The following is a 22,123-nucleotide window of genomic DNA, read 5'->3' on the forward strand; positions in this document are numbered from 1 at the left end:
AAATATGCACCAAAACAGGAAAGTGCTTTTGGTTTTTGGCAATGCTGCATCATATCTAACTTGAAAATTTTGATTATATTTTTATCACCAAAAGTCACTTCACTCTCAATCTTTGGATGAGAGAACATAATTCAAAATTTCAAAATATAGAAATGGTTATATGTGATAGGATCCAAAAGCTTGGGGACTTGGTCTATAGTTTTTATTATAAATTGTCTACTTGGACTTAACATATTAATAGGACTTTATCCCGGTGTATTGGTTATCAACACGAGGAGTTCATAATCAGAAAAATCAAAAAATCTTTACTTTATCACCTGTATGATATGTGTACAGGAAAAACTACTACAGGTGATAAAATAAAGATTTTTTGATTTTTCTGATTATGAACTCCTCCTTGTGTTGATAACCAATACACCGGTATAAAGTCCTATTAATTCGTTAAGTCCAAGTAGACAATTTATAATAAAGTATAATTTAATGCCTTACAGTCATTAATTGGTCTATAGTTCTTTGTCTTGAATAGTTTAATACACCAATGCACAACCACATTCAAACTAATTCCCTTGGGCAGTGCTACATTTTTTCCAGTGCTCTTACAGCTTCTGGATGCATTGCTGTAAACTACCTTTTGCAACCACCCATAGCGTCTCCTGTGCAATGCTGCTTTTACCTCATTTGATGACTCAAAATGACATCAAAACAGTCTGAGATTGATTGTACTGTATTTATTTGAAATAAGTAAATTTGTCTTTCAAGAATGACTGATTATATATTGATTAGTAAAGTGAAACTAAATCAAATAATTATGAGTACAATATTTTATTGAAAAAAAATTTAATGTACATCACAACTTAGATCATTTTTATCATTATTATGTGTGTTTTTATTTTCATGAAAATTATTATTGGCCGAACTCCATGCAATGTTAAAGAAGTTATTCTCATCAGTTTTATTAATAGCTTAGCCAAAGTACGTAAAAGAAAGTTTTTTTGGAAGTCTACTGGATATGATGATTGTTTTTTGAAAGCAAAGTACAGTGGAGTATGCTAGAACAAACAAATGCTATAATGAACAGTTTTTATATACAAAATCAAAATGCTACAATGAATGCTACCAACATGGCACATTCATGCACATAATATATTGAGTTTTTTCTGTTTTGATTAGAGCATTAGTCATTGTCTTTACAATAGGTTGTAAGGTTCAAATATGTTTATTTGCATTTTTATCAATATGCTAGGAGACTATTAACTATTAACTATAAAGGAGACTATTAACTATGCTTTTTAAAAAGCATAGTTAATAGTCTCCTTATCATAACGCAGTTGAATGGTGGTAAACGAAACCTTGATTGAAATGTTTAATTGTAAAACGAGAAATATCCAGTTATACTCGGGATTGGAATATGTATTTACATGTTTGGTAGTAATACTGCTGATGAGGGGCATGCTAGCCCGAAACACGTATAATATGTGTACAGAAATTATTACTACAGGTGATATAATAAAGAAATTTTGTTCTTTCCTGAACTAACTCTCATTACGGTGCCAATCCTTAAACACCAGTATAAAGTCCTATTAATAAGTAAAGTCCAAGTAGACAATTAACAATAATATTAGAATTTAAGGACAGTAAGGCTTTTACAATTTTTAACATCTTGCCTGTGAATAATATCAAATTGAAGTGATGCATTAAACGTGTAAAAAAACTGGATACAATTCCAAACATGAAATGAAAATGCACTTTGTGAATCCATCAAAGTATCTGCTTGTGAAATCCATTCACAACCAGATAGTAGGAGGAGGATCACGTTAAATATTTTCCGCAATTACAAAGAATACACAGAGTTGGACAAACATAACTTAAACGTTAACCATAATTAACCCCATGTAAATGCAATCCCATGATTTTTAGCATTTCCAAAGTGATAAGACCAAGGATGTTTGTTCTCGCACCTCAGGAATGTATGCTATCCCATTAAAAGACCAGTGGTTTGGTTAAAGGTTTATGTATGTAGGAGCCACTACATGTAATCTCACACACATACTTCAGGAGTATCAATGCACCGTCAGTGATTTGGGCAGTATGATACTGGTATTTTATGCAAACCTGCAGCAGGTAGAAGTTAAATGGGAGGAGGCCAAAGAAAATTAGACCATCCAGGAACCCTTATACCATCAGATATTTAGAGACTGGAAATTTACCAAGCCCATAATAAACAGCATTGAGTCAATTACAGGGATATAGGCACTGTCATCCACTTACCAGTCTGTATTTTAAGTATAAGTTACTCTAATGTTTTACAATGCACAACCTGAATTATTAATTTCATATTATTTATTATACTATATTTTGTTTTTACTTTATTTTTGCATTCTTTTTGTTATTATCTTTATTTTTTTATTGGTTTAACTTTGTATTTAAACTTGTATGTATTCTATTTTTTTTTGAATGTTTATACATTCATTTGGGTTAATTTGTTTTATGTGTAAACTGAGGAAAACCCATTAATTCAGGATTAAAAGCATTTTTAAGTTATTAAAAATAGTCTGTTAGATTTACAAGGTATGTAGGTTCATTTAGCATCAAAGTGAAGCATGTGATAACAAAAACAGGCATGTGACAAAATGTAAACATTTAAAATGTATTTGAAGATTTACATTTATGAAATATACATATTAAGCTGTTTAATTTCAGATAAAAATAATTGTACAGCCCAAAAGATTCTAATAAAGACCACACAACAGTGTTACTGGTCACATGACCAATTGAAAATCATTAAAATCGTTAATGACTCTATGAATTTGAAATACAGTCGAGTCCACATAAGTCGACATCATCCGGATAACTCAACATCATTGGTTAAGTAGTCAGTTTTCTGTGTTCTTGCGTACTTACATAGGCATTAATGTTAAAAATTTCTGGTTTACTCGACACTATTTAACTCATTACCACTGGATAAGTCTACATAATTTTGCTGTCCCACACTCATTTAGACGTCTGATAAGTCAACTCCCCTCCTGAAAAAATGAATTCATTTCGCACGTGCGGTGTGAACTCATTTTTTTCAGGAGAGGGAGTCAATTTATTTATTAATATATAATTAATATATATATATATATATACATATTAATAAAAATGCTTTAACATGTTATGTATTTTTATGTATAAAATAATAACAGATAAACAAAAAGAAAATATACAATCTACATCAATGTCACACCAGAATCCAATTTTGCATTTTCTCATGCCAGAGGCATTAAGAATCCGTAGACGTTACTTGCCAACAATTGACAATTGCAAAGATGATGTTTTCAAGGCATTCATGATCGTTGAAAAAGAAAGTTGAGACAGTTAAGTGCTCAAAACAAACAACACTAAACAAATTTTTCAGTTTTTCATCTACAGGGTAATTGTAAACGGAGGACACAGTGTATTGTAAGCCTATACTACTGTATAACGCACTACTGTATTTTCCTAATTGTAGTTTTGTGGTTTTTTTTCTAACTTTGCTTTAGTCGTCACATCGGATAACTCGACACATTTCTACTTCCCCTTGGGGTGTCGACTTAGGCAGACTCGACTGTATATTCAAATTTTTATATTCTGCATATCTAGAAGTTGAGATTTACTTTGAAATCTCATTTGCTGAATTTGATGAATAGGAAGTGTGAGAACTAAGTAATTTTGTTCACCTTTAAATGTGTAGATATTTAAGCCAAGGAAAACATTGATGTTTTTTTTTTGCTTTAAAGAAATGTTAATTATTGTTTTTGATAATGCCAATATAGTTAGAATGTTATGTATTAAAGATTGAAACTTTAATTACTTTTATTATTTTTAAGGTTAAAAGAAGTTGCTGACAGAACTAACAGATGTGGATATAGTGTACCGTCAGTTCTTGCACAGCTAAAAAATGTATCAATAAGGCAATGTGTTATTGGACCATCTCATATTGTTTTCCTTCTTGAAGTATGTATTTTAAAAACATTTTTAATGTGTAAAAATAAGAGAATATCTAATAATTTAATTAGTTTTCATTAACTTTTAATTTCAGACTTAAAATTAAACTTTTAAATCGTATTTAAATATATACATTAACATCCCAAAACCCAATGTATTGATACAAATGATGGACTGTTATTATGCTCTAATTAATAATTAGAAGCTGAGTATTTTGGTACTAGGGGTAGATGTTAGGTGTCATCTCTTATCTAAATTAGTAATTATAATAATTTATTAAATAATTTAGAATTATTTAATAAATTATTTTGTATCGTTTGGATCACAACTTCAGTTGGTTATTTTACTTTTAAACATTGACGATTGCCATTTGTGCAGCCCAACTTCATATTTGAGGATATATCAATTTCCTGATGTGTCAGGAAATCGATATATCCTCAGATATTCTTCTCTAATAAACAAGATTGCGGCATTGTTCATTCACCAGTTCCTTTTGTGAGAACATTATCTTTATGCATAGCCCATCTCTTCAGAACTCATGGCCTTCTTTTACGATCTGTTCCCCAGCCTGCCTTACTTAAGTAGTTATGTAATGATAGGGACAGTGTTGCCATATATGAAAACTCTGGGGTTTATGCAATTCTGTTGTGTCAGCCATTATCAGGAACAGCGTTAATGTACATTGGAGCCACGTCCAGAATGTTGCAAGTTCAGGTAGCAGAATATCAAGAGGATATTGCCAATAATAAACTCACAACTGAGCTTTCGAAAAGAGTATTACGGCATGGCCACATGCCCTTTTGGGCTAATACTAGGTTACTGAGATGGTGCTATGACAACAGAACGTTATTCTTATGGGAAAATTTTTATATTGTGTTGTTTTCATCCTGCAATACCCCTACCATTGATATTTCGCATTTATGGATGGAATTATTTAAACAATTCACACTGTAGATGCTCTAAAGATCTTTACATTTGGGATTTATATTTTTGTTGATAATTTTGCATGCATCCCATTTTTATTAGACCTTTCTCATTTTTATTGAATATTTGATATTTCAACCTTGTGCTTTTACTGAATTGAAAAAAGAAACATTGCATTTATGTTCTATTCTTATGTTTAAAATTTGTGTTTAATTTTTGCCTAATGACGAAGGCTGTATATTTCTTCAAATTTTTAATAAACATATGTTATTAACATAAGTTAGGTATGATTTCTCTCCCATATAACATTCTTGCCATGAAGTAAAAATTGTTTTTGTTAATAAGCTTGGTATGTCTGGCAACCGAACGAGATGGCAGAAGTAAACAGTGCTATATTGGCATTTGCAGACTTATTTTGTCAAAATATCTTTGTGTTAGTATAGAATAGTAGTAAAAAGGTGTTAATTTGGTCATCTTTATGGTTATGTTATTACCTTATTAGAGCTTGTAGTATCTACAGCCTGATGACTGCAATGTATTGTACCGTACATCAGTCACTGCACCAATGAACTCTATTGGAACATATTTTAGTATAATGCAATTCATCAGCATGTTGTTTTATGCATACTAGAATGTATCCATTGACTCCACCAAATGCAGGAGGGTTGCTAGAGGTATTGCAAGTCATATCTATTGCACTGTTGTCTACAACTCTGCTGTAGACATTGGTATTGGTTTCATGGTCTCTCAGCAGCATCCCATGTAACAATAAGGATATTCAATTGGACTTAAATCTGAGGTCAGAGACCACTGGATAGTCTGGAACTCCAATGGGTGTTCTTTGACCCAATCCTGGGTGGTAATGGTCTGGTGAGGTGAAACATTGTTCTACTGAAATGCAGCATCCCTTTGAGGATGCATGAAAGTTGTGGAAGGATGTAAGTGATCAGCAAGCACATTATTGTAGTTCACAATATTTAAGAATTTATCCAAGCACTAAGGAATGCATTGAGTCCCATGAGAAGGTTTCCTATACCATCACAGACCTGCCACTGCCTTGAATTTATCCACTCTGGCAGAATGGGTCCATGGCTTCATGTTGTTGATAAAGTTTGTAGACTGTCAAAGTATTACTATTATATAATTTTAAAAGTTAAACTAGTGTAAATTGTAATGACTTTATTAATTTACTATTCTTAAGTATATACATGCAGATTATCATTTTTCAAGAATTTAATGATTAAATTAATAATATAGAAGTCTGGATGAACAGATAATCAATAATTCATATATATAACTAAAATCTATTAATTAAATATAATTTGTTAAATTACAAGTACTGTAATAGCATTGTTATAATACACAGGGGTTGCTCTGGAAAATTTAATCCTTAGCCTGCCGTTTGCCACGCCCCCTTATTTTGTAAAACGGCCAAGGGCAAAATAGGTGAATCAGGCAATATTATCTTAAAAATTCACCAAAAATTAAATTATTATTTTATTTATATGAAAAAAATCACATATATTTATCAATATAGTCAGTTTTAAATACGACATTTTTCAATAAAGTTTGTTTGAAAAATTTATGAGAAAAAAAAAATTAATATATGATAACTGACATTCAAACTTGAAAATTTGTTACTTTTTGTCATAATTGACATTGTCTGGTTACTTCATTCTTATTGTCACTGAGCCAGAACGACGTAGAATATTGTTCTGTACAATTTGATATAACATTTATGCATGTACGTTTATTCGTTGTGAAATTATCGCACATTATATCAAACATTTGTTTGAAATCTGAACTTTATTCTGCTTTCAACTAATATAATGAACTAATATACTTTATTCATTTCATATCAAACAAGATTATATATTTTTGTAATAAACATATGATTACCAGTAGCAATAGATGTAACATTTGCTGATATTTTAGATTAAAAAAAAAAAATTAAAAATTAAAAAAATATATATATAAAATATCAGAACTGAAGGTCCTAACTTGAATATTTATAATGCATAAACATACTATAGCTGAATAAACTTATTATAGCATTAATGAACTTATTATAGTAATATTATTGCATGAATATGCTAAAAATGAAATAAAAAATTATCAGAAAGTGAAAAATTAAGAAAAAAAAACCGATAATTAAAATTTCTTAAGTCGACAAAACACCACCTGGACGAAAATATGTGAAACAGACGATAAACAAGATGATGCCATCAAGTGCTGACATCTGTTGTCGATAAATTTTATAAAAATTGATTGTTAACAGGGTAACAATCAATCGGTACCCTGGCCTTTTTGCTAAGCAATTAGGGTAACGATAGATCAGTATCCTGGCCGGGTAAGGGTTAAAGATATTGTCAACCATTTCACCAGTTTAAAATTTTTTTGCCACATAAAATTATTTATTTCCACCAGTTTCACTTACTTATTAATGCAGCTGATGGCAGCCTTATCAGTTTGGTGTCTGGAAAGCGAAAATAACATGTTAAGCTGCCACTTACAAGGAGAGGGCCAGACATTCAGGTTTCCAATTCAGATAATAGGACCCACTTCTCAAGCATTTCCAAAAAATAGGCTTCTGAGTGTTTAGCTTATATGTCTTTTGGAAGTTTCACATTTCTTACTGAAACTGTTGGTGTATAAAGCTAATTGTCCTCCAAGTTTCATCTGAAATGTAGACTGACTCAAACATCTGCCCTCTTCTTGTTAGCAATAGGAATCATTTTTGAATAATTCTGAGTAACACATTTGATCACAATGTTTAAACAGTACTTCACAGATTCTGTCATGTCAATTTGTTTTAATCTACTGAAAAAAAGATCAAAGTGGAAAAAAGTTACCCAAAAAAATTCCCCAAATTTTCTGTCAGTCAATGAAAAAATCTCCAACATGGAATTGCTGGATGGCTTTGCACAAAACTGTCTTCACTTTTCAATGTCAATTCTACTTTCCTTCCTGAACTTGCTGTGTGATGTCATGATGAGAGCTATACATTCTGCTGTTTTCCTGAATTATGCTTTGTAGTTTGATTTTACACTAAATGTTGAAATAAGCACATCAGGGTTTTTATTGCCACTTTCTATTGCCAGTATTAGATTTATTGCCACTTTAATAAAAATATCACCAAGTGGTGATTTTGGCACTTTGCAGCAAAACACCTGAATATATGTTTAAAGCAAACAAAAAATAAACAATTATAGTCGAGACCAAACTTATATTGCCGAGTTTTTAAAAATTATTTAAAATTTATTTTGTAATCTTCTTAGTATCATCAAAGAAATGTTTTTATTTTTAACATTGAAAGAAATTTAATAATTCTGATTTTATTTAAAATTTTTATATGAAATAAGGTAGACCATGAATTCATCACTTAATTCCTTAGTTTTTAACTATACATAAATTATTAAAATACTGAATATATTCATATTTTTTTTTTATTAGGATGGACGGGTTTGTCGAATAGCATTTTCTATTCTAGCAGATAGACTAGATTTAAGTAAAAATGAAGCATCTAAGGCGTAAGTAATTTATTCAATTAGAGGTAACTAGCTTGTAATATAGCATAATTTATTTTATGATTTTATAAATACCTTTTTATTTTGTATTGTTTATAAACTTAGATAAAGACTATTTCCTAAACTAAATCCTTCTCAAAAATGGTAAAAGGTGCAAATAAATACAGTAGAGTGTCGTTTATCTGAATCAATTGGGGACTGGGGTTGTTCGGATAATTGATTATGTATGAAAAAATATATTAACCTATCCCATGTTGAAATTTTTCTCCGTTGCATGTTACTACACATTGAATTTTCATATGTTAAGCCTAACATAAATTTTTTAAAATAATAATTGTGGCTATTGTATCATTAAAAATTATTTCTTTATTTTTTACAAACAAAATAAATATATTGAAAAATATAAAAATAAAAAAATTATATTTTGGAAGTTAATCTAGTATCAAAAACATTTGATTCAGCATGACAGTCCGACTGGAACGCTTTCGGTTGATCGGCTTTTGGATAAACGACGCTCTACTGTAAATCATAAATCTATAAAAATCTATAAATAAATCTATCGTGATCTACTTCTGAATGCTAGTTTAGAAGTAGATCATGATAGATTTATAGATTTTATGTACTTAATTTTTTAAATTTCAGAATGAAAATAGACTTGAAAATTTTTACTTAAAAGATGTTTGATGAAAATCTTGCTACTAAATCATTAAATACCTTGAATATATTTTATCTTTTTAAATATATTAATTTCAAGTGTTTTTTATATTAAAAAAAACTGACGATTTTGATTGTTGTAAACTTCAAGATATTTGAAACTTTTAACATTTGCATATTGTCTCTAGTAAGGTTCATTTTTTGATATATTTTCATAAAATAATAAAGTGTGATATTGATTGTTTAATAAAGTAATTAATGGAATTCATATTGATAGCAAACAATTACCATATTTTCTCAGAATGACTGGCTTGCCAGTCTATCTGGGGAGACCAGGAAATCAGATATTTCCGTATGGTAAAAGCCGACATGCGAGCTTATCGTAGAGAATGCTGGCATGCTGGTTTAAGCGAGGTTACATATCTCTCTGTAAGGGTCTATTTACCCACAACAATGACCTGACCATGCAGTGCAGTGATTTTTGCAGGTGGGAAATCATTGACCTAGTTTTAAACTACCCTGTCCAGACTCGTTAGTCACAGTGCTGTACAGTGGCAGTGGCATGCTCATATCATGAAAGTACATTTGACAGGAATGATATTTTCACTGATGGTAAATTTTGTTTTTCAATGGATGATGAACATTTAATTGAAATTGTGCATCAACAACCTGTTCTATTTGATTTATCTCATTTGAAATATATGGACATTGGGTACAAAATAAATATTTTTCTGTTTTGTTTAATAAAATATGATGTGCATGTTGGAACATTTGAAAATATTCAAAAAATATAATTTTTCATCATCTCACTTTTTATAAAGAGTATGAAACTCCCTATTCTGTTGATATTTTTTGTCTATGCTTGATGTACGCTTTTTTGATTGCATTTCTTTTTCTTCTTCATCCAAAGATATAGCTATCACAGCCAATTCATCCTCAGAAAAGCCCATGACCACTCACCAACAGTCACTGTTGTGCGTAAATACTCACCTCTGTGCCGTGCTTGATGTCACTATCACCAAACGGTCAATAAAAAATGTTAACACTGCACTCAGTGTGTCTTTACTTCCTCTTATAGTTCATTATTCTTGACAATAATCAACTTGAACAATTTTTTAATTTGTGTTGAAATGTTAATGTAGTTCTATGTTGCTAAAATTCTCATGCCCTTTACAAAATACTTTATTTAATATAACTTGGAGTAAATTACCTCCACACATTAAGTCAACATTTCACTTACTTTTATAGCCTGTAATTGTTATACCAAAATGATCAATTGGTTTTAATAATCTTAAAACCAATTAACCATTTTAGGCTATAAAAATGGTATTTTTGGTACAAAATGCGTAGGTTATGCATTATTCCAGTGATCCTTTCAGCAAATCACCAAGATCAGAGCTGCTTAAACTATGGATTGTATAACCTCATGTGATATCGTTTATCAGAATTTGGGTGTCGCAAAAACTGGCAACTCTTTGTGAAGGATGTCACTTAACCTGAAATGTTCCTCTGTCAGATTCTCTAATATTGGTTAGCAAATATAATTACAGAAACCATTTTGATTTAAAATTAAAAAGTTATATTATGGATATGTTAGGCTCAAAGAATGAAAACGCTCATTGAGCGAAAAAAGCCACAATGCATTGTGACTAACTCAAAAAGACTACAAAGCGAAATGAAACCTTAGGAGCTCACAAGTGTTCAGAGTGTCATAAATATGTTCGTGTTATCTGTGCAGAAAGCAACAAGAATGAGGGATTTGGTGCAAATGTAACTTGCAAGCTTTGTTTAAGAAAGAACAGCATCAATGCTAACAGAGAATATGCCAAATCTGGCCTAGAGAAACAGGCAATTTCTGAGAGTAAGTTTATTAACATTCAGGACATTCCCTCAACTTCATTATCACTTCGCTCAGTACCCATGTTAACATCTGGACGTAAGCAAGGGTTTATAATGTATCACTGTAAAAGATACTGTATTGATAAAAAATGCAAATGTCGCTCAAAGAACATAAAATGCAACTCTAAATCACGGTAATAGTTCTTGTAAAAATAAATAACTCTGTAACATTCTTGATTCTCATAAAAAAGACTGATTTATTAATAAAAGATCCTGACAAAGTAACTATTTTTAGTAAATTAGTTGTTAGAAAACATTGAGATCTCAAGCACTGCAGCAGATTTTCATGAATGATTAAATGTTGTTCAAAAATAACCAAGTTACATTTCTGTAGGGTAGATGTACAGTTCTGGCCAGAAAACAAATTTAACTTAAAAATATAATCACAAATGAAACAAACTTTTATTGTTAACGGTGTGAACAGTTAACAATAAAAGTTTGTTTCATTGGACAGATTTGAATATGTGGTGATTATATTTTTAAGTTAAATTTGTTTTCTGGCCAGAACTGGTACACTGGCCAAAACTGGTACATCTACCCTATATGGTGAATAATTTTGTTACATACTTATATAAGATAATTGAAGATAACTAAATCATAATGAAAAAGAAAGTTTTATTTTCTTATCATCACCTTGTTATTAGTTAACATCCAGAACTTGTGGTGGCTTTTAACCACAATAAATCCGTTGCACAGTGGTTTGTAACTTTAGCAGTTGAATTTTTATGTCATCAAGTAGAGTACATCATGTACCTACAAGTACAGTATATGTAGTTTGACTTTTAGCACTTTTAAGCAAAACAAAAAACCAAATGTGTATTTTTTTCCATACATTTTATTCCTTTGAAATTAAGTATGAAAATGAAATTTCTAGGAAAATTTGTAGAACTAATGTTGTTCAGCATTAAAAATTGTAAACAAAAATGTTTTGAGGCTAGAACCCATATTTTAAAGTTACAAACCACTGTGTGTCATATCATCCTCTATTGTGGTTGTGTCAGCTAACATTCAGAACGCATTATGGCTTTTCTTAATCACCGCAACACACAGTGGTCAAATATTACAAAAGCCACTATGCAAATTTCACTTTGTGATCTTTTTGAGTTAGTCACAACATGTTGTGGCTGTTTTTTTTTTTGCTCAATGAGCATTTTTGTTCTTTGAGCCTAACAGATACATAATAGAGAAATAAAACATTTGTACATTTTTTGGTGTGTGCAACCAAAAATACTGTAAAAGCATAGGGCATCATTTTTAAACATGAGTGCCACACTTTTATTTTTGGTTTCATAATACTGTGAAAGCCGAAGAATTTTTTTTATACTTTTTAATACATTTATGCAGGTAAAAGCATTTCTTTAAAATTAAAAAATATATATATATTTTTTATTTTTATATACTAGTCAATTATACAAGGGTGGGTTTTTTTCAACTTCTGATGGTCCATGAAACAAAGACAAGCGTAAGTAACAAAATGAATTTATTACCAAAAGTTAGGTACAAACATGGTTACTTTTCGACATAATCACCGTGAAGATTGAGGCATTTGTTATATCTGTAAATGAGCTTTTCCATCCTCTCATCATAGAATGTTGCCTTACTGTTGTTTTGAAGATTGTCATTAGTCTCGAACCTCTGCCCTCCTAGCCACGTTTTCAGTTCAGGAAAGAGTGGAAGTTTTCACACATTAAAGGTGTGAAAACTTCCACTTTTCAGATTTCCACCCAGCTTGGAAATTTTTAAACACCCAGTGTATAGCCCCGATTTAGTGGAGAGTGATTTCCACTTCTTTCCTGAACTGAAAACGTGGCTATGAGGGCAGAGGTTCAAGACTAATGACAATCTTCAAAACAACAGCAAGGCAACATTCTATGATGAGGGGATGGAAAAGCTCATTTACAGATATGACAAATGCCTCAATCTTCACGGTGATTATGTCGAAAAGTAACCATGTTTGTACCTAACTTTTGGTAATAAATTCATTTTGTTACTTATGCTTGTCTTTGTTTTATGGGCCATTGGAGGTTGAGAAAACAGCCTACATATCATTAAAATAATTATAATGATTATTGTATTTTTCACCTTATGAGATGAACTGTTTTCTTGGATACATCATATTTTTCATGTTGATTTTTTTGAGGGGGATATTCTTCACAGTATAAGACACATTTGGTTTATAGGATGCACCTAATTTTGAGCTTAATTTTAGGTACAAACAACTATCTTATAAGGTAAAAAATATAGTACTTTTTCTCTTGTCCTTTTTCATATAAAAACACTGCTATAAATTTTGAAATAGCAAAGTTTTTCAAATCATTCATACAAAAGTTGATGACTTTAGATGAATGACCAAAATTTTAGATAGTAACAACTCAAATTAATCACAAATTATAGTTCAGTTGAATTTGCAGTTTTATAATCTTAAAATAATTTATACAGTTATAAATGAATGAGAAGTTCAACTAATAACAATATTATTTTATGAATTAATCTGTAAAAATCAGTATTTCAAAATGTTTTAAGTTAGTAATGGATGTAATTATTCTAAAAATATAATTTATCAATGCCATATTACAAAAATTTTCATGTCAGGTTTCTCAATAGGCTTAATTTAAAGGGCACTACAAGTTCTCAGTGTGGAACCAGAGCTCCAGCACGCAATAGAGGTAGGATTATAAGAACAACTAGTAGCAGAGGTAGAGGAGCTGGTGTCATAATGGGATCTCGACCTGTAGTTCCTGCACCTTATGTACCAGAGGAATTAGTCTCTCAAGTATGTATCAAAAATATTTTTTAGTATAATGATTTATTTGTAATTCATGACATTAAAGACATTAAGTGAGAACTTGCTATATTTTAATTGTCTGTTTGTGATTGTACTTTAAGGGCATGGTAGTAATTCCTGAATAAACTAATGTATGACTGAAAGTGTTGATGTTGGTTGGATATATTTTGTAATATGTGTATTTATATAGTATAGAGTTTTCCTCATTTATTTTGATGTGTGTATTTTGGATATTTGTTGTGTGTGTTTGTATGTGGAGTCTAAACCTGTATATTTAGTGAATGATTCTTAGAATAAATCTGTGAATGTGTTAATTCTGTATCTATAGTGTCACTTGTTGTAATTTTTGTGTTTTCATTGGTAAATGTTATGCTGTGTATGCTTTTCATGAGTGACTGCTATTAAGGTAGTGTCAATGAGTGTCTGATCTCTCATTTGATCTAGTATTGGGTTGATGTATCTGTTTTCTTAACTTGTTTTATATCTTCAAGGATTGTTATTGTTTTGGGGTAATGTTTGTATAATTATTTTCTGGTCAACAAGCTTTGTTCTGTAACAGTGAGATGTGAATAATTTTGCATGAATTTGCCATGTACTGTCTATGTATACTCTTGTGTCTGATAGTATAATAAGTATGGATGATGAATACATTTATTGAGTACATTTCTCCCATTGGTATGTCTTTCAGTCTTGATTGTCAATGACTGGATTAAACCAGTCTTGCCGAAATTATCAGGCTACTTTACCTCCTTAATAATTAATTTGACTAGAAGTAGACAGAGACTAGATTGTTGCTGAATCATTTTGGCTGGATTGGTGTGTTTTCCATTGTGTATGAATGAAATGGTAAGTGTGTTTTTTATGCAGTAGCTATACTTGGATCAATACTGCCTTTGCTAGGAAATCTGTGGTAGATTTTTTTGCACATGAGCCTCTGCCTAACCAATGAACCTTGTTAACTCAAATGGTGTCTGAGCCAGTATTAAGCTGAGAACACGTCACAACTATTTTTTTCTCTCAGAAGTAGATATGCCCATATACCTAAATCAAGGTATTTATAAATCAGCTGCTTCTAACATGAGGAACAGATGCTATTTAGCAGTGCCCACTCTGGGTCAGATGCTGCTTATGGAACATTTTTTTTCTATAGACCTTAATAGATGAGTGGTCCTACTGGAAGCTTATGCTCCTGGCAGCATCACTGTATGGTTCATTGGCATTACTAAGCTGTCTTTACTTTGACAAGATGGTGACTAGCAAGAAAGCTGCTATTATTATGTTGCAAATGTCGTTCTCCACTGATACTGATGATGTGCTATGCTGGACTAAGGCCTGACTACCCAAACAAGTGTAACATTAAGCTTTTGTATTATTGGTGTGTCCACATCTAGAAATTTCCTGACAATGTGACATGTGTTCAATATTGCAGCTTTCTGTAGTATCATATATATGTTTTTATTAAGGTTTAACATTTCTTGACTTTTGTGTAGTGTATATGGTATGATACCAGTGGAAGAGAGGACAATAGACATAATAAATACCTTATTGATTCTCCACAGATGCCCTATTTCGTGGGTGAGTGGAGTGTGGAGTGTATTTGTTGATTTTTCAGTGTTAGTGTTTTTTATGTTATGCATGTTTGGAATTGAGATAGATGTCTATTACATAAGTGATCTTACTGCATCTGTCAGTGAAAATGAAGACAGGTCTATTGTGATGAATTGTTTTACGTGAGATTATGGCTATGTCATAGTTTATTTGTGTGTGCCATTTTTTAATACTGCCTGTGGAGTATATTTGTAGTATGGTACCTGGGTATTTAATAATCTGTTTGTGTGCAGACACTTGGTGTATTATATTTGCTATTTGATTATGCCTATGTAAATAGTCTGTTTATGCTAAGAGCTTGCAACCAGATGTTATACATTGCATTGTTTCAGGCAGAATGTGACATTTTGTGTAGTGAGTGATGTATCCTTCAGAATGTGTTTTCTGTAGTTTTTAGTGTTTATGACCCGATCTTGTCGTTCCGAACAGGCAGCTCCAAGTTAGCCAGTATATTGGTGCAGTTTTGTCGACCTAGTCCTGAGCTAGGTCATAGGCATGGCTGCAATGAAGTGCTTTTGGACCCATGACTGCTTAACGGTGTCTATGTTGTTTATGTTTTGAGTTATGTCCAGGTGCTCAGAGTGTAAATTTAAGTGTGTGTGGTTACTGTCTGCCAGAGTTTTATATAATTTTGATGTTTCTTGTGTTTTTGTGGAAAAAACCTAGTGTCAGAATTTGTTTGTAGTGCAGATTAACTATATTAATCAATCTATGGCCACCTTCTTTACGAGGAAGAGTTAGTCTTTCTTTCTACATACAATTTCTTGTGATATTGTTTATGCTTAGTAAGTGGTGGTGGTGTTTTTCTTTGGAGCTTCTTAAGATCTGTGCCCATCTATTGTATTTCTCCAAAAGAATAAGTGAGTACAGGGACAACAAATTGCTTTAATAGTATGTTTACATTTAAGTGTGTTCTTAGTACTGCATTTGATCTGTTCTGGTATTTGAGTGTTAATCTTTGTTTTGTTTGTGCATGTTCTGTTAGTTTGGCATGTTGGAATCCTAAATATTTGTAAAACTTACCCTCTTCCATGGGTTTGATAATATCTCCACTTCTGAGTACAAAGTCTGCTTTCTTCAGAACCCCTTTTTATGGAGTGTTTTGCATTTGTCTAGAGTAAACTTCATTTGTATATCATTTAAGTGTGTGTGTTCAGTTTGTAAGAGATGATGATGATGATGATGATTCTGTGTTGATGCATAAAGTTTGATATCATCCATGTACGTAAGGTGTGATAATGTGAACTGTGTTGTTTTGTTGTGTCTGATGTAACCATATTGTGTTTTCTTCAGTGTGTTAGATAAAGGGTTAAGTGCAAGACAGAACCAGAAAGGACTTAAGAAATCTTTTTGAAAAATTCCTCACTTGATGTATGCTTGATTTGTTTTTGTGTGTGTTGTGGAGGTTAAGATGTAATGTTTTCCAGTGAAGCATGGTATAACAAGGAAACTAATGAGTTGCAAATGGATTTTTTAGATGCACGTGTTTGGGACACTGTCAAATGCTTTTCTGTAATCAATGTTTGCCATGTGTATGTTTCTGTGTTGCTTATGAATTTGCCATAGGATAACAGTGTCAATCAGTAGTAGTTCTTTGCAACCTTTGTGGTTTCTACAACAGCTTTTTGTTCTGTAAGAATGTTGTGTTCATCAGTATGATTGTATATTTTGTTTATGATGCAAGAAGTAAGAATTTTGAAGTATTGGAAGACATGTAATTGGTCTGTACTGTGCAGGGTCTTCAGTGGTGGTGTTTTTTGGTTTTATATAAGTGATGCCCTGTGTGAGAAATTTGGCATCTCTTGTGGATTGTTGATAAGTGTTAAATGTTCAACTAGTTCCTGGTGTAGGGATGTGAATTTTTTGTGCTAGAATTTATGAATGTTGTTTACACCAGGGACCTTAGTCTCGAATTTTTTGTGTTGTACTCAAACTGATGTCATTGAGTTCACTCATGTTACTATAACTCACATAATTGGTAGTCTCAAGTTAGACCCATCGAGCAAACTTGAAAGGTGAGTGGAAATACGTCATACTCACTTGGTTACGTATAAGCATGATGGGATTATTTACAATGCATCTGGGTTTACGACTACAGGTATACCTCGAGTTACGTCGTTCTCGATTATACGTCGTTTGTGAAAAAAGTATAGAAAAATAAAAATCAAGTTTAAGTCATTTTATTCAACTTTACATCCATCCGCCACAAATATTGAAGTCGTAATATCACTAGAAAAGCGTTAAAAGCACATAAAATCATATTAAAATGTGTACATTTACAGTAAATGTTAATATAATCATCATAAATCTTAAAGAACGAAACATGAAAACATCTGTGTTTCTGTGTTGTCGTCTTATTTAGCGGTCTTTAAGTGCTCATTATTGGCATTTTCCACCGTAGTTTAGACTTACGTTGTAACTACACAAGTAAATTTAACTTACGTCATTTTTCGACTTACATCGCATCTCCTGGAACCAATTACCGATGTAAGGCGAGGTATACCTGTATAATGATTTGACCAATCAACTTAACTGTAACAAGTTGTAAACAAATCAACGTGAATTGAATGGCTCACTTGCCAAATCGATTAACTTTACAAAACAAAAAGAATAAAAATTGATAATATAAATTATTTTTTAAAATTCCCTTTAAACTTTAAATAAACATTGCAGAATGTATTTTTATATATTGTTATATTAAAACATAGCTTTAATAATAACGATATATAAAATTAGTTACGCGAAAAATTTTAAAATAATGACTCTTATATTGAGGATTTACAAATGGAGTTAGTCGACTTGGCCTGTAAACAGCTCAATTATTACAAAGAATTGCTTTTAGCCCTTGGTTTAATTAAATTAATTAAATGTCTACTAATGTGGAGTAGATAATGACATATCACACCAGTGATAATAAGCACAAATACTCATGTATCAATGAGTACTGTACTTTTAATAAAACAAAAGGGGTGTACATTAAAACTCGATTAGATGAGTAATTAACATGAACTAACCAAAATGCATTTCAGACTATCAGAATAGTCCCTCTTCAGTTGGTATTAATATAAAAAGGTTATAATACTTAAAATTATACAAGACAAACAAAATGCTATAAAGGTATGATCAGTGAACATTAAATGGGTGCAGAGGAGACAGGCATGAGGTGACTTCATAATGCTACAAGGTAGCTTGATGTAAGGGTTACATAACGGTAGGAAGATGGAGTTTGAAAGTGGCATTACTACAAGGTGCAGCATTATGAAGGTGTGATACAGGCAACATCTGGTGACTAACTTCTTAATTTAATCCTTTCTTCAGTTTACTTCCTTCATCTATTTCTTAAATTGTTCAATGAACTTAACACTTCTGATTAATAAATAATCTTAATATAGTGTCTGTGCTCTTAATAATTTATATTATATAATTGGTTGAAAAATTTATTGCCTTTTTTAAACAACGTCTTTCAGCTCTTTCTAATGCTTCAATTGTGATCAGAATAGCATATCCGTCAGCCATTTTCACTTTTGTGTAGAGCAGTGTTTCTCAAAGTGGGCGATAATACCCCCTTGTGGGTGGTGAGTAAATCTAGGGGGGCGCTGGAGGCAGGGTACTGAACGGTGACCAAAGGCAAAAGTTGGGGTCACTGACAGCCGTTCCCTTTCCTCTGTTAAACGGATAAGAGGAAACATTGCGTTTAATGGTTTCCAGATGTTGAGAACAATGTATACAGTAAGGGCACAAAGTGTGAGATTCATAGAAAAGTTTTCCTAAGAATATTTCCAATCCTTTCTTACACAAGAGAAAATGGGTTAGGGGGCGTTGGGTATAACTTCATAGACAAAGGGGGGCGGTGGATCGAAAAAGTTTGAGAATCACTGGTGTAGAGATCTCACGTGCTCAACTCAAAGTGAGTAGGAACTCACATGTTGAGATGGGAAAGCACATGAGTTATAATGTAACTCGAGACTACCTATTTGACATCAGAGTGTGAGATGGTACCACGTGAGACCTTCAGCACGTTGGGAATTGTAACATGAAAAACTCGAGACTGAGGGCCCAGGTGTTGTCCAGTTGTGTGCTTTCTGTATTGTACAGTGGATGTCCTGTGAATTTATTTCAACACAATGCATACTAGGTGTGTTCTGCATGTCTTTGTTCTCCTCTTTGATCCAGTCTGCATCAACATTGTGCAATGACAGCAGTAAACCAAAAAGAAGACCAATAATTTGTGAGTTCTTTAGTTGGCATGTTATTGTGTTGGGAATCACTAGTGAATTTAGTATTAATTTGTCTTTAGAAGAGTTTTTTGTTATTAGTGAATAATTCATTTTGTTGTTTCTGTGCAGAGCAAATTTTGTGTTATTTGAGTTGTCGTGTTTTGGCTGAGCGTGTCAATATATTCTGCAATGTGGACATTGTGTTGTTTATGCTTTGTGTGTGTTTTAATTTTCTTGAAAATTTATTTTAGCAGGCCTCGGAGTCGCTCACTTTTCTCACTTGTTCTCACTTTTCTGAAGTATCCTCACTTTTCAGGTCATTTTCACGTGCCTAATTAAGATGTGGGACAAACCAAAAATAATTTTAAAACCAAACGATCTGCTGAATTATTGGACTATCAGAATAGAGTGTTCTGGAAGAAAATACGTGGCCTGAGCAGGAATCAAAATCACAACTGCCCGCTCAGTGTTGTTAGATTATAAGAAACAAAAATTTATTTCACGTATGTAAAAAAAATCCTTTATGCACTTAAAAAAATCCCTCTCATTACAAATTCAGAAGCCAATGTTGAGTAAAGTTATGTACTCATGCCATGTTTTCATTATTCGCCAAAATCTACCTCTTCCGAATTGCATTTAGTTCTACGGAGTTTAAAAATAAGTATTCTAAGCATTCCTGCGTTTTTGGATGTTTTCTAAGAAAATCACTAAAATCCTTTTGCAGGGGAAAACACACTATGCAGAGGGATTAATCTCTCAAGCTGTGACAACACTGCTGCCACTTTTAAATTCAAAATATATAATTATTAAAATTAACACGAGATAGTAGCGTAATCTTCTACCACTAGACAAATTATTTTGTTTCTGACTGTTTAGTTATCCTTGTTATAGCCCAATAATTTGGCAGATTATTTGGTTTTAATTAACAATCAGGTTTACGGAGTTGTCGTTTACAAAAATATTTTTTTACTTGATTTATCTTTAAATAATTTCATAAACTTGAGTTAAATAAAATTATTTTAATGATTTCATAGCATATTGTTAACGTTAAATCACATCTACATCTTCCTATAAATGTATGTTTAAATTGACTACAAGTATAATTATTCCATGTAGTAAGTATTATTTTCATAAAATGTGTGATTACTTTACTTGTGAAATATCTATTTTTTAATCTTTTCTTTTATGTTGTTTTTAATTGTGCATTAATTGAGAGACTAAAAAAGCAAATGAAAATGTAAATTCATATTTACATATAAAATTTATCAAATAAATTGAAATATTCAAAGTGTTGTAAAAAGTACAACACGTGATTGCTTGTGAGAAAAGTTTTCACATGCTTCCTGAAAGGTTGACAACGTTGCAACAATGTTGGTTTTTATTCATCTGCAGGAAAAAGTTCCTTGTTATTTATGAAATCATTAATAAAATATTATTTTACTTACATTATTTGGAATATATTTATTTCAGATTTATTATTTTATTTTGAAATCAATATTTAAACATCTTGAAGCATTAAAAAATAAACAGTTTCTGAAAATGATAAATATCCGAGTATGGCCAAATTAGTGAAATCAGCATCAAAAATCCCGTTCCCATGAGAGATAGGGTCAATTTTATGCCGGGCACTTTCTCCTGATAGAGCATCAGTGTTGGAAAAAATGCTTAATTCACTTTTGATTGTTAAGGAGGGACTAAACATGTATGACCAAAGCCCACACTTTGTATTTATTACAAAGAATGACTGAAATTAGCTTCCTCGGTGCATAGAAATTATCAAGAACAATTGGAAAATGAAAAGAAGTTAAAAGAATAAGAGAAACGGAAAAAAGATCACAGAAACATTTTGAAGAACAACAAAAGAAAGCTGTTCGTAACATGAAGATTATGGAACTGCAGCTGAGTTTAAACCAGAAAAATGTAGAAAATGAAATACATGTGACAGGCCAAGTTTTGTTAGAAGCAGCAAACAAAAAAACTGGAGAAGGCTATTAACAGCAAGAACATGAATGAAGTACAAGCAGCACGTGTGATGCTTATTAGTGTTAAGTGTTCAAAAGCAAGAAGAAGCGAAAAAGAAGAAAGCTGACAACATCCAGAATAATCTTAATAATAGAACATCATCTTTCATGACTGATTATTTACAGAAGCCAAAGACTTTTCAAGTATTCGTGGTTTACTAGAAATACAGTAGCCACTGGTTATCGGGAGACAGAAAAAAAAAAAAAAAGCAATATAACCGAGTAATAAAAATTCTGGGCTTTTACTAAACAGATTATACATGCTATGGAATCTCTATTCTTTCATCAGCAAGTGTTTCTGATATAAAATAAGCTTAGTTTTCAATCCTAAATTTTATTTGTGGTTATATCGAATTAATTGACATTTACGTAAACATCGATACCATGAATGCCCATTTAGCATTTTTGTTTCAATGACATTGAAAGACAAATACTGTCGATATAAAAACAAAACATCAATTGCGATTTTATTATACAGTACTATATAAATTGCTTATTAGAAATTCATGTAGTTTATATTTT

At 31.6% G+C, this 22,123-nt stretch overlaps 1 protein-coding gene across 1 annotated transcript in view; it reads left to right on the forward strand.

Annotated features, from left to right (window-relative positions):
- The window catches only part of hyd (E3 ubiquitin-protein ligase hyd), a 169,577-nt gene that overhangs the window by 13,213 nt on the left and 134,241 nt on the right, over positions 1–22,123 (forward strand). Inside the window, 3 exon segments of the mRNA XM_067286014.1 lie at positions 3,849–3,975; positions 8,344–8,420; positions 13,575–13,743. Coding sequence (XP_067142115.1) covers positions 3,849–3,975; positions 8,344–8,420; positions 13,575–13,743 — 373 coding nt within the window.

Source organism: Centruroides vittatus, unplaced genomic scaffold (assembly GCF_030686945.1).
Source record: "Centruroides vittatus isolate TY-2023 unplaced genomic scaffold, ASM3068694v2 scaffold_324, whole genome shotgun sequence".
Taxonomy (NCBI): Eukaryota; Metazoa; Arthropoda; class Arachnida; order Scorpiones; family Buthidae; genus Centruroides; species Centruroides vittatus.